Below are 13299 nucleotides of genomic sequence, written 5' to 3' on the forward strand. Positions count from 1 at the left end.
GAAAGCATGACTCCAGAGTGCCCTGGCAACCAGGAGAAGGAAAACAATGACAAAAAAAGAAAAGAAATGAAAAGAAAAGAACACCCTAGCTTTATCATTCCTGAATTTGCAAGCATTGAGGGTCAGGTAGGGTTTTTACAGGCCTAATAATTTATGCAATGTCTTTGCAGGAACAGATAACAGCTAATATAAAACTCAGAATGCAGAAGCAATTTTTATTGTATGATGGCTCAAATCATTTTGAGGTCAAAGCAATTTTAAAATAATGGGGAAAAATGCATTTTGGTTCATGTGAACAACCATGCAACACTGACATGACCAGGTGGTGACAGAACTTGTATGTTTTCTGTTTGCCACAGTGGCAGCCAGCATTTTTACGGATAATCCAGTGGGAAGCTTAGGCTTCCATCTGGGCCACACACAGAGAGGTCAGAGGGACAGACACCCAAACAACACTCACAGTAAATCAGTGCCATATACTCTATTATTTCCTTTAGCTGCAAGAATGTTCAAAGTTCCAGACCTGTTATCTTCTCTAAGGTAAATAAATCTAGATAAGACTTGCAGAAAAAGAGGTAGCGCTCCAGGAGAATTTCTACTTCGAAAAGCAATTCAGTCAAATCATCCCAAGCTTAGCCCTGGACTAGCAAAGGCTTAAGGTATGGTGCCCAAACTCAGCTGTTTCTGATTAAAAACAATAATGTAATTTATTATACTTATCATAGGACTGCAGGACACCAAAGGAAAGGTGCCACCATGGACTACACCTACCTATGGAGGACCCCAGGAGAACAGGCTTTCAGAAAGTTGGGCTCTGGGCCTTATGAGTATTTGCATGCCTCTGGTATAAGCTGTGAACTTCATGCTCACCCTGCAGGATTCCTTGCTGCTCTGTCCAAGTAATTCTGTGTACAGAGTCCTCTTTCTTAAAGATTCCTGCAGCCTGTTAAAAGCTGTGAGGTTGCCTGCAATAAACTTATTTAGCCACAGGATTCTTCTTCTCCCCACCTACCTCTTGGCCAGCCCTAGGGCTTGAACTCAGGGCCTGTCCCTAAGCTTCTTTTGCTCAAAGCTAGCGCTCTACCACTTGAGCCACAGCACTGCTTCTGTGTATGTGGTACTGAGGAATCAAACCTGGGGCTTCCTACATGCTAGAGAAGCACTCTAGCATTAAGCAACATTCCTAGCCCCCTTCTTTTGTCTTCATCTTCCTTTCTTAACAACCTGATGAAAGTACCCTTCCTTAGCCCTACTTAGTTTGGAGAACATTGCTTTAAAGGATTCACTTTTCTTTTCTAGTTATAACTATTTGTAATTTCTCAGAGACTCTGGATCTTTCATTTCTTCTAAGGCTATTTTTGATCAGTTTTAACAAGCAAGCAAGGGAAGGTTCTAGTTGAGCCATGGAGAGTGAAATGGCCAACTAGGTGGGGGTGAGTCAGCGAGTCCTCTCCAGACTGTCATCTACAGAGGTATTTCACAGCTGACACTGCCCACCAAAGTAAAATTACCCCATGTGTGCATAGCAAGTAGTCCTTGATGTGAAATTGGAATCGCTGTATGAATGATGGATTTGGAAATGTCAAAAATTAGAACTAAAACCTATCGGTCAAGATTGAAATGTGACTGTAAAAGCAGGCCGTTTTTCGGTGTGATCTTTTAAAGATCTTCCCTCAGGTTTTTATAAAGTCATTTGTCCATGTTGGATGTGTGGCCAATCAGTATCTGGAGTACTCTCTGATGTACAGCATGTCTTAGATCCATCCTTCCTTCCTCCCGTCTTCCCTTCCGTCCTCCCTCCCTCCTGTCCTTTCTTCCTTCCTTCCTCCCTCCCTCCCTCCCTTTCTCTTTTTTTTTTCTTTCTCCTTTGAGATAGGGACTCAAGATATTGCACAAGCTGGCTTAGATCTCAGTTCAGCCTATGTGATCCTCTAGCTTTCAGCCTCTCGAGTCACTAGAGAGGCATGTGTATCATACCTGGCTTATGAGGTATATCCAGGTTTTGTTAGGTCCATGCAGTCTTTTGTGCTGGTATAGATGTTTTCATTAATGTTTGGATTTTCCTTTTCCATAGAAGAATCATGGAATTGGGAACACTGTCCTGTGACTTTAGATGAGCAAGTGCTTTCCTACTTTATCCAGGTTCTACTTGACCTGCAATATTCATCTGATTTATCCATCCTCATTTGGTCCTGAAAGTATTTATGCTGGCTTGTTTTGTGGAGAGTTCTAGATGCAAAAATTCTAGCCCTGCTTTCCTGGCCCCCCCTCACTCCACCTTCTTTCTTTTTCTTTTTTGAAGAATGTTTACTGTTTATACCTTTGGCTCCAGTCTTCATATTGAAGAGCAAAGGTCCTGGAAAAGGAAGTTAACTTTAAGTGCTGAGATGGATTATTGACTCTCGGCTAGATATTGTGACTCTTGTAAGCTCAAGCTGAGGTAGACAGGAGGAGAGAGTAGGAAGAGTAAATGGAGCCAGAGGAGGAAAAGGCATGTCTATTAAGAAGGATATGGGAGCATGGCCTAGTGGTAGAGTGCTCGCCTAGCAAGTATGAAGCTCTGGGTTCGATTCTTTGGTACAGCATACACAGAAAAAAAAAACTGTAAGTAGTGCTGTGGCTCTAGGGTGGAGCACTAGCCTTGAGAAAACCCAAGGACAGTGCCAAGGCCCTGAGTTCAAGCCCCAGGGCTGGTTTTTGTTTGTTTGTTTTTAAAAAAAGGAAGAGCAAGGACACTGAATAAGGAAGGAGGTAACCTTGGCTGTGACCTCTGCCCTCTGCAGCTTCCCCAGGCAAGCCTCCATCACCAGCAGGATTGGATGTATTGCAGAATGGGAAGGAAGTATTTGTAAACTCTTGTGAGCAAGATGAGATTGAGGAGACCAGAAAATACCAGTGACTGGGAGCAAGCCATGGGAAGAAGCACCTTGCAAAGAATTCTCTGGCTCAAGAGGACTCCACTCTAAACACAAAAGAGCCCGGTGTGGCACTCCTATAGTTGTCCTGTTGTCATCTACCCAGACATGACAGGGACAGCAAGCGACCATTTGTCTCCAATGAAAGCACCTACCTCTGTTCCCTTCTCTAAAATGTATTTTGAGTGACTTTAAAATCCTTCTCCAATTGAATTAGCTTGCAGTTGGACAATCACACTGAGCTGTTGGAAATTCTTGGTTTGCAAATTGAAGCTTATTTTAATGCTTTTTTCTATCATTTCCCCCCTCATTTTGAAACTATGGCTCATGAGGATCCTGTTACTTATGTTACTTAAATCTGATTCGGCTTAAAGAGACAATGTGAGAGTCCTGGCCAAACTAGATAATGCCTGCATAAGTGGAGAATTAAACTAAAACGTTTTCCATTTTCAAACAAATTAATAGGATTATGTGTTCCACAGATGGTATTTCAATCCCTAGACTGGAATCTATTACAATAGTATATACAGTTTCCTTATCTATTACAATAGTCGACACAGCTTCTTTCTTTCCTTCCTTCCTTCCTTCCTTCCTTCCTTCCTTCCTTCCTTCCTTCCTTCCATCCTTCCTTCCTTTCTCTCTTCCTTCCTTCCTCTCTCTTTCATGTAAGTCATTTACTTTGTAGAGAATATCATGTTGTGATTGATTTTTTAACATTAGCTTTTCCTCAAATATTTCCTGAAAACATCTAAAGCTAATGCCTGCGTCAGCATGTGAGGCACTCAGGCACCAGAACCATGTACTCTTGATGAAATCATGGGGCTGGGCGTGGAGCTCAGTGGTATAGCATTTGTTTAGCATGCACAGGCCATGGGTTGCATCCTCAGTGCTGAAGAAGGAAAGAAGGAAGAATGCAAGAAAAGAAGGAAGGGAAAGAGAAAAAGAATGAGAGGGAGAAGGAAAGAAGGAAGGAAGGAAGGAAGGAAGGAAGGAAGGAAGGAAGGAAGGAAAAAAAACTGTACAATGTTTCAACATTAGCACGGGTTTAGTTTTATTCTCTGCTCTTCATTTCCCATTCTGGGAGAAAGTTCTTTGCTCCTCTATTCAGGTTTGCTTTACATGGCAGTTATCTTTTTAAATAGCCCCACTGGAATTACAATTGACATAAAGTCAGCTGCCATATTTAGGTATGTATATTGGTGTGTGTTCACACTTCCCTCACGGCCAGGAACATGTTCATCCAGTACAAACAAATCCTCTTCTCCCCAGTTCCCTTCCTCCCTCTCCTCAGGCATCATAGGTAAGCTTTCTGTTCCCTGGGTGACAGTGTGTTTTCTAGGCTTCTTGATGTCTGGTGTCTGCTCAGAGTCTCATGCTTGCTATGCTGGTCCTTTACCACTTGGGCCACATCTCTAGCCATGTTTTGTCTCAAGAACTTTTCAGCCTATATATGCCCCAAACATACATCTGTTTGCTCTCAAATTCCCATGTAGCAAAGATATAAGCATGAATGATAGGCACATAGCAAGAACCTTCTTTCTGATCCTAATTTGCAGACTTTTCTTTCAAGCATGTGTGTTGGACTTTGTTAAATACCTTTTCACATTTTTTGAAGTAATGATGTGTTTTAAATATATGTAAGTATATGCATATATATACTCATATAGATGAATATATGTAAATACGTATATGTGTGTATATATACAATATAAACATACATATGCAGTAAATATCATAAGTATATAGTAAATGTAATATGAGCATATTACATTGTAATGCAAGTAAAATGTTGTTTCTAGGAGGTGACAGAGTGTATAACTAGTCTTAATGTTTTCGTTCTCTGCACATCTTTTGGCCATTCCCCTTAGACTTCAGGTTGGAACTCCTTTACTTCAGGAAATGGTGACTCATTCCATCTCTTTCTCTTAGAGAAAGGCCTTTGATTCATTCTGCTAATGTATATGCTTTTAAAATTTTCAAATTGACTCACCTAAAAGATTTACCAAAGGGCAGATATTCTAGTTAGAAATTGCCGGGGCCAACCGGCAGCAAACCAGGGTTCGCAGATTGGGGTTCCTGAAATAGGGGACAAGGACTAGGAAGAAAAAGAAGAGAGACAGACACACCGGGTCCAGGATGTCTGCAGTCCAGGCAAAGACTGCCGAGACTGCTGCGTTTATTTTCCACTCCCCTTTCTTCCCTCCTCCTCTCCCAGGGAACCTCCAGGTGTTACATTCATATGTTAATTCTCAGGTCATTTACATAGAATAGGGCCAGAAAGCAATAAGACAATATAGCCATCATCTGATGCAAGTCAAGGTACAGTTTGATTCCACTCTGGCTCCCAACATGTCCCCCGTTTTTTATTTTAAAAGAAACACAAGTGCAATTTTTACTCTTTTCTATACCCCTAATTTATCCTGTCACATTTTCCAAAAATGACTTTGGTCCCTTGGTCCAATGGGGATTTGATGGGCGGAGATTCAACTTCCGTGACTTCTTCAAGCTGACTCAGGGGCGCCGTCTCCACGCTTGACCAGGGACCTTAAGAAGCCTAGCCTGTTTTATCAAGGGGTTGCAAGGATTAGACACCAGGAACAACAATCTACTCCAAACTAGAAATCATACTTGACATTCAACAACTGCACAAACCATCCTTGGCCACAACAGCGCAGCCTACCTAGCACCCATTTGCAAAGGCTTTTTCTTGATTGTCTGGGGAACTAAATTTCTGCAACCTTAACAATGCTTCAGTTGTCAGATCTAAACAGATTAATAGAGACACAAGCCTCAGATCCACAAACTTTTCCTGAATTTGTGGCTGGTGTCAAAAATAAAAAATAAAAATTTTACTCAATTAGGACTTTAAACTACCCGCTATCACAGAAGATTGACAAGTTCCTGCCCAGTTATGAAAGGCACGGGCATTAGTAAGGCATGCTTACAAACTATTCTATGACCTCCCGGCTCTGATTAATTTGAATGGCCAAGCACAAGTGACTCTAAGATCCGACAACATCTCTGCCATCCAAGCAGAGGCTTTCCTGTCCCAGTAGTGTCTCTCCACACAGGGATAAACATCCCATTGGCATTTCACTTTGTTGATTGTTGGATTTGAACTCAGGGTCTGGGCGCTGTCTCTCAGCTCTCCAGCTCAAGGCTAGCGCCCTGCCACTGTGAGTCCCGAGCTTGGTGCTTGAGTGCTTCCCCCCAGCTTTTCAGCTCAGAGCTAGCACTCTGCCACTTTGAGCTCCAAAGCAACTCTGTCCCAGCATCCTGCTGGCAGATTAGACACCACAGTCTCACAGGGACTTTGCTTTGCCCGGGCAGGCTCAAAACTGTGGCTTTCAGATCAATGAGTCCTACAAAAGGCCACTTTACTCCAATTAGAAGCAACAAGGTGGTCAATACAGAAATAGTCTCTAAGCATGATCTTACCTGGAACTTGGTGAGGGCCAAACTTACATTTGAATGAGGATCTGCTGTCCTTCTCCATGGGCCTTCTGGAGATTGCTATAAAGTAACTTACAAGAGTAAGCTGAAATAGCAATTAAGCAACCATTTTGATAGTCCTAATTTTCCTTGTTTCTTTTTTTGAAACAAAGCTTTAGGACAACTTTACTTTTAAATTTTGTTCAGAAATGGTTTCTAATTTTCTTTAAAACTTTTACACTTTTTAACTTAAACTCTTAACACTTTGGTCTTTATTTGCATTTGAAAAACCTTTAAGGCTAAAGGAATTCCCTTTGCCTCCAGGCCCTCTAAGGCTCAAGGCACTCCTCTTGCCTTTTAGAAAAAAGGGCTCTTTTGCAGTTTAGATTACTGTCTAGAACTCCAACAACAGTTTAAACTCAAATAACAGTTTTTCCCTAATTCAAGAACTATAGACATCAGTGCACCAAAAGGTCTAAGTCTGGACTTAGTTTCCTCTCCTTTTTTAAAATACACCCAATAGCATGGAGATAAACCTTTAAACATTCCTTTAAAATACTAATCACATTATCCACATTTTACCATCAGATTTCTAGTGTCAGTTTGCAAAAAAGGACAGGCAAAATTTCTGACGTTAATGAACAATTTTACATTTAAATTTCTAATACATGTTTCCAAACTTTAACTTAAAGTAATAAATCCCAAATTCCCTAACACCTCTGTGCTGAACAGGATACAATGTTTACAATGTAAACAGCTGTATGTATTGCAATACCAGATTTTTTAAAATGCAGATTTCAGGATCTTTAGAAAAATACTTTTTACCAGTTTTTCTTTAAAACAATGCAATAATACTTTTAAGACATAGGAAACATTCAAGCATAATAATTTTCTTGAAGTTTAGACTTAGATTTACCCAATTGCCTTTGTTTCAAATGAGTTCAACCATTGTTTTATACAGCATGCTGACAATTTAACCTTGAACATGTTCACTCACTCATTCACACACATTCATACTCAAAGATCATAAAGTGCGCAAAATTAATATTGGCCATTCGTTTTCTGGAAGTTTGTGTCAAGAGAGTTTTGCCAATTTTACTCTTATAGATGAGAACCAGGTTCAAAACAAAACTTTTTGCAAGGCAACTTAGCTGGAATTTATTATTCCAGGGCTTGTCACAACTGCAGACATGGGGGAGCGGCCATGCTAGGCCCAGAAATGTTCAAATAAATAACAAGGATGTGTGCTTGAGTATGCACAGAAAAAAACCATAAGGATCCATACTTAGAAATGGTACCAATTTTTAAAGACAAAACTGGACAAGGAAAAATATGTAACACGAACAAGACAGAGAAACGGAGACTTTTAAATAATCAGACATTGACATATAACAAGAAAATTGGACTCAATCAGATACACTTAACACAAAAAACATGAGCTCAAATGAATGTTTTCACCAAACAGTTATTTTTAGATTTAGACATGTCTTGCTGATGGGACTCTCAGGTATGCCTTGTTATCGACAAGAAACTCAGAAGGGGAGGGGGGGTCAAGGCGTCCCTTGACCACCCAGGCCTCTGTTTTAGGCCCACAGTGCACCTTTTCAAACAAACAAACAAAAATAAAATAAAATAAAATGAAATGAAATAAAACGCAGACATACAAGGGGGTCGGCCGACTTCTGCTTACCTCTGGAGGCCTTTGCTTTTCACCTGGGCATCTTTTACAAAAAAAGGTTATTAAGAAGAGGGCTGGTAAAGACAAAATAATGTCACATATTAAATTGTGTAGAGTCAATAAATATGTTAAAAGGTCCCTACATAATAGTAAAAGGAGGAGAAACACAGCTCATATGAATGTGTGGAACAAGTGGATCAGTAGCAGTCCCAATTGACATGCACAAATAACTCAGGTCCTTCCCACGTCGCAGGATGCACCACTGGAGGGTTGGGGGTGTAGGCCCAGTGAGTCGCTGCTTGGATGGCCACTGTCACTCTCCACGATCCGAACGCAGCGTTCAGGCAGCCAGCAGGCGTCATTTTCACAGGGAGGGGTCCTTCACCTTCGTCCCAGATTTTCAGGGTCCCTGTTCAGGCACCAGATGCCGGGGCCAACCGGCAGCAAACCAGGGTTCGCAGATTGGGGTTCCTGAAATAGGGGACAAGGACTAGGAAGAAAAAGAAGAGAGACAGACACACCGGGTCCAGGATGTCCGCAGTCCAGGCAAAGACTGCCGAGACTGCTGCGTTTATTTTCCACTCCCCTTTCTTCCCTCCTCCTCTCCCAGGGAACCTCCAGGTGTTACATTCATATGTTAATTCTCAGGTCATTTACATAGAATAGGGCCAGAAAGCAATAAGACAATATAGCCATCATCTGATGCAAGTCAAGGTACAGTTTGATTCCACTCTGGCTCCCAACAAGAAATCATGTTTTGAGTCAAGAAAATCAATCTCTGAAACAAACATATACACAGTAGGGATTTATTAGCCTCGTGAAAAAGAAGTCTGAAGGTTAGGCAGTTTATAGCCATCAACCTTTGACCATGGGAAGAATTCAGAGTATGGCTTCAGTGGTTGGTTCTTGCATCTCTCTCTCCCTCTCTTTTTTGATCAGTCATGGGGCTTGAATGCTGAGCCTGGGCACTGTCCCTGAGCTCCTCAGCTCAAAGCTGTTGCTTGAGCCACAGCACCACTTTGGGTTTTCTGGTTAATTGGATATAAATGTCTCATGTTCTTTCATGCCCGGGCTGGCTTTGAACCTTGATCCTCCTCAGATCTCAGCCTCCTGAGTAACTAGGATTACAGGTGTGAGCCACTGGTGCCCTGCTGGTTCTCACATATCTTTTTCTCAGCGATGTCAAATGCATTTTGCAAACTTGCCCATACACTAGGTATCCAGAAGGAAAGGAAGGAATCCTGTACTATTCAAACAAGTTTGTTGGGAGGCTTGTTTCTATTGGACAGTTATTTTTTTAGAAATACTTTAGCCCTAGAACATATCCACATTATCATGTCATTTCCTCTAGAACAATTTTGTTTAGGGATATAATCAAGGTAAAGAAATCTTTGCTCACTTTTTCACACCTTCTCCCTCCCTAGGTGTAAATTCAAAGTGTAATATATGTGGCTGGAGGGAAAAAAGAAAGAAAGAAACTTGATTATAGCCAATGGCTCTCTGTAGGAAAGCTGAGTATTTACAAGTGGAAGGAGTGATGTCTGTGGTATTGCTAATGGGATTTAAATGGATTTAGGAACTAAAACCGAGCCTCATTACAGAGGACCCCAGAGCCATCATGTCAGTCCTCACCTGTCCACTCAGCAGACAGACTGTCCACAGCTCTCACTTCAAAGGCGGCCCCTGTTCATCTCATCCGTGCCATGTCTCAGGATGCCTTGGCTCCTCTGTCTGCTTTGTATCTCTACAGCAGGGAAGTGCATGTGGGTTGACATTTTGCTTATATCTTGCCTCAAAAGCTATTTTGAATAAAATGCTTCATTATTTTCTTAAAGAAAAGTGGGGAAGATGAATCATACAGAATAGACCATCTGGGTTGGGGTTCTCTTATCTTTTGAAAACAAGCAATAAGGACATAGAGAAAGAATATTGATTCTCTAGTCCCATGGGCAGGAGAGCCACAATGGTCTTCCATACTTGGGCTTGAGATCAAAGTACTGAGACGCTACTTGAGCATGTGAACATTTGCTGAGGTAGACTCTTCTCTTTCTTCTTTCCCTTGGGCATTTTATACATGATTCAATCAGATCTCAAACCAACCTTGGTTTCCCATGGGTTGTCTGTTGGTCACAGAAGCTTCTAGAGTACATGGCATCCCAATGAGGACAGGGGGAGTCTAACTCAGCTGATCTACCCGAGGATTGGTTGCATCGCGCATTCCTCCCATAGTCCTTCCTGTTGCCCTAGCTCAGTTCTCCTCTGCTGCCTCCCTTTGCTCTTGACCATTTGGTGGAAGCTTGGTAAGAGCCGCTGCAGACAGGGGAGTCCAAGGTGATGGAAAGCAGGAGCAGAGACACTCTTGAATGGAGTGTGCTATGTGAAGCTTCTCTACCACAGAAGCAGAACCTTGTGTTCTTTCCATCTACAACCTCTCCCAGCAAACAATGGTTCCCGTCATTTGCATTCTTATTTCAACTGGAGGTTGTCTGCAAAGCTCAAAGGTGATTGCATAGGCTTGAATTTTCTGTAAGAAAAAGACCTCACCAGGAAAGCTACTCAATTAGCTTTCAGACAAATGAATGTGTTCTACCGATGACACATCCACGATTTGTTTTAGACCTTGGACAATTGTGAGTACAAGGGTTTTTCTGAAAGAAATTCTAATTTTCAAATTATTTGCAGAGGAGTGTCATTTATTTTTTGTGGGAATTGTTCAGAGTTGTCAAGATTCCTTTGTTATAAACAAAAGATTTACATTGCCATGAATCAAACACGAAAACATCTGTATAATTATTCAACCATCTGAGAGCATTTCAAAGTAGATCTCCTTTAATTCTGCCCATAGGAGTTTATTATTCTTAGTGCCCCCAAAATAAAAGATTAAGAACAAGCATATACAGTTATGATAATTGCTACTAATTTTGGCAGTGTAGGGGTTTGAGTTCAGGGCTCTTTCATAGCTCAGTTTACTCACTTGACTGGTACTTTACCAGTTGAGCCATGTCTCGAGCCCAGCTTTTTACTGGCTATCCTGCAGATATGAGTTTTGCAGGGCTTGCCTCATATTATGATCTTCTAGATGATCTCAGCCTTCTCAGTCGTTAGTTCTTTTGATTCTTGGCTCTCTGGAAATACATGTAGCTTAAGCATTTCTTATTCAATTTTTAAAATAAATTTTTCTTCCTATTGGAGCAGAGATGTTGTTTAGTCATCTCTGTCTTAATCATTAATTCATGTGGCCTGGCAGAAATCACTGGAGTTAAGAGCTATCGTAGCAACAGCTAAACTAAAAATGTTTTCAACAAGCGTCTGTGGGTAACTGCGTATCATAGAAGTCATTTGTGGGGAGAGAGAAGATGAATGTTAGAAAGTGAAGTTAAGGAGCAAACAAAAGGTGAAAGAAAAGTGGGAAAGTAGAGCTGAGAGAGACCTGTCTACCAAACATGTGGACCTCTCCCCCTTCCCTGACATCCAGCCCCTATGGACAGATACAAAATCCAAGAGGCTCCCTTTCCACCCAGCTTGTTGAGAACCCAGACATCTTTTAGATTCTCAAGGGGTTGCATTATTTTTTGATTATATATAGTCCCAAAATATAGAAAAGAAAGGAATGCTTTCATCTCTACAGATTACCTGTATAGTATTTTTATAGAATCAAATGGAGAGAATGACACTACTGAATAAGCCCAGAAGTTTGGGATTTGAAGACAAGGATGACACTCCCATTCATCATCCAGTTCCAGTTCGTGTGTTTGTACATAATCACGTTTGAACTCCTGCCTACTATCTGGCTCAGATCATTTGCTCATAGCTAATGCCTTACCATTTGAACCATACCACCAGTCCCACCATTTTTTGCTCATCCATTGGAGATGGAGTCCTGCAACTTTTTTTGCCTAGGCTGGCTTTGAACTGAGATCCTCTGGATCTCAATTTATGGATGGATCTCAGCTTAGAAATTCACCAACAGGATAGAGATATGTTTTCCAAAGATCTGGGGGGTATATATATATCTATATATATGTATATATCTCAGTTCTCCTCAACAGAAAAAGCACATTTGAGTTTGCCGTGTCACCAGTGTGAGTTATGTGTACACCAACAAAAGTGACTCTCATTTTTGGTGACCCTGTCACATAAGGGAATTGTGTCTGTTTTGTCATTGGGATCTTGAAATCTTGCTTTGTGATTTGTTTCTTCATTAATGTCCCTCTCATTTGATCCTCACTAACAGTTTCATTAAAAAGCAGTTTAGGCAATTTCCCTTGAAACTTCTTGTCTAATGCAGTATGAAGTTGAACTCAGCAGCAGGAAATGGGAGATATCAAAATCAGAAAGGGTTTGATTGTTCACACTGCAGACTGTGAAAGAGGGCTGGGGAACCGATTGGAGAAAACGATCAAGCATGCATGTTGTTTGTAAGTGATACTTGAGCCTCGGATGCACAACAGCTGTGTTGTTGGTTTTCTTGTGCCAGCTTTCTTTATTTGACTGATTGTTTTCTCTTTGACAGCTCACTGCGCTGATGAATGTGTGCACGGCCATTGCATTGCTCCAAACACCTGTCACTGTGAGCCTGGCTGGGGTGGGACCAACTGCTCCAGTGGTAAGTGTCCACCTGTTGCCATCTGTCTTGAGGTGTTTTGTGCTGTATGAGTCCCCTTGTCAGCAGATTCCCCCTGCAGGACCATGGTTTCCTTCTTCATCCCAAGAGGAATTTCTAAAGGAAGTCATTCCTGTTTCAGTTCCTGTTTGGTTGTGTGCATGCATTTCCCACAGAAGAATTGTGAATCCAGTATAAAGTAAGCACTTCGGAGGAAGTGGCTTCCAAGCACCAGACTTCTATGCATAGTGAAACCCTTTCCTTAAAAAAAGGCTGCTTTTACCCATTTCATCGACTCACTGTGGAACTGTAGAGATGACCTTTCACCTTATCAGAATCCAGATGCTTTAGGAAAGCCATCATAGTGTACGCTAACTTCTGTATTATCCTGATTGATACCCAAGATAAATTCTGGGGTGATCAAAACTGACCACCCATGGGTTTAAATACCAATGAATTTGTTCCTTTATATGGTACTTACAACACTATTTATCTCCGAATTCTGAGCTGGAGCTCGTGAACACTTGCTGAAATAGGGGAAGATCAATAGGTAAGATTTGAAAATCCACAAACATCTTGGTGCTGGTTACAGGTGATCATACATCATATAAAATTTGCCTGCAGCATGCCAGCATTACAATTCTAAAAGGACAATTATCTGGACGGTTAGG

General features: G+C 41.3%; 1 protein-coding gene across 1 annotated transcript in view; it reads left to right on the top strand.

The window, feature by feature from the left end:
• The window catches only part of Megf10 (multiple EGF like domains 10), a 147359-nt gene that overhangs the window by 55834 nt on the left and 78226 nt on the right, over window positions 1-13299 (top strand). The window contains exon 5 of the mRNA XM_090340113.1: window positions 12539-12631. Within this exon, the coding sequence (XP_090196239.1) occupies window positions 12539-12631 (93 nt within the window). The remainder of the gene's footprint in view (window positions 1-12538; window positions 12632-13299) is intronic.

Source organism: Megascapheus bottae, chromosome 10, assembly GCF_031878675.1.
Source record: "Megascapheus bottae isolate mThoBot1 chromosome 10, mThoBot2.hap1, whole genome shotgun sequence".
NCBI classification, from domain to species: Eukaryota; Metazoa; Chordata; class Mammalia; order Rodentia; family Geomyidae; genus Megascapheus; species Megascapheus bottae.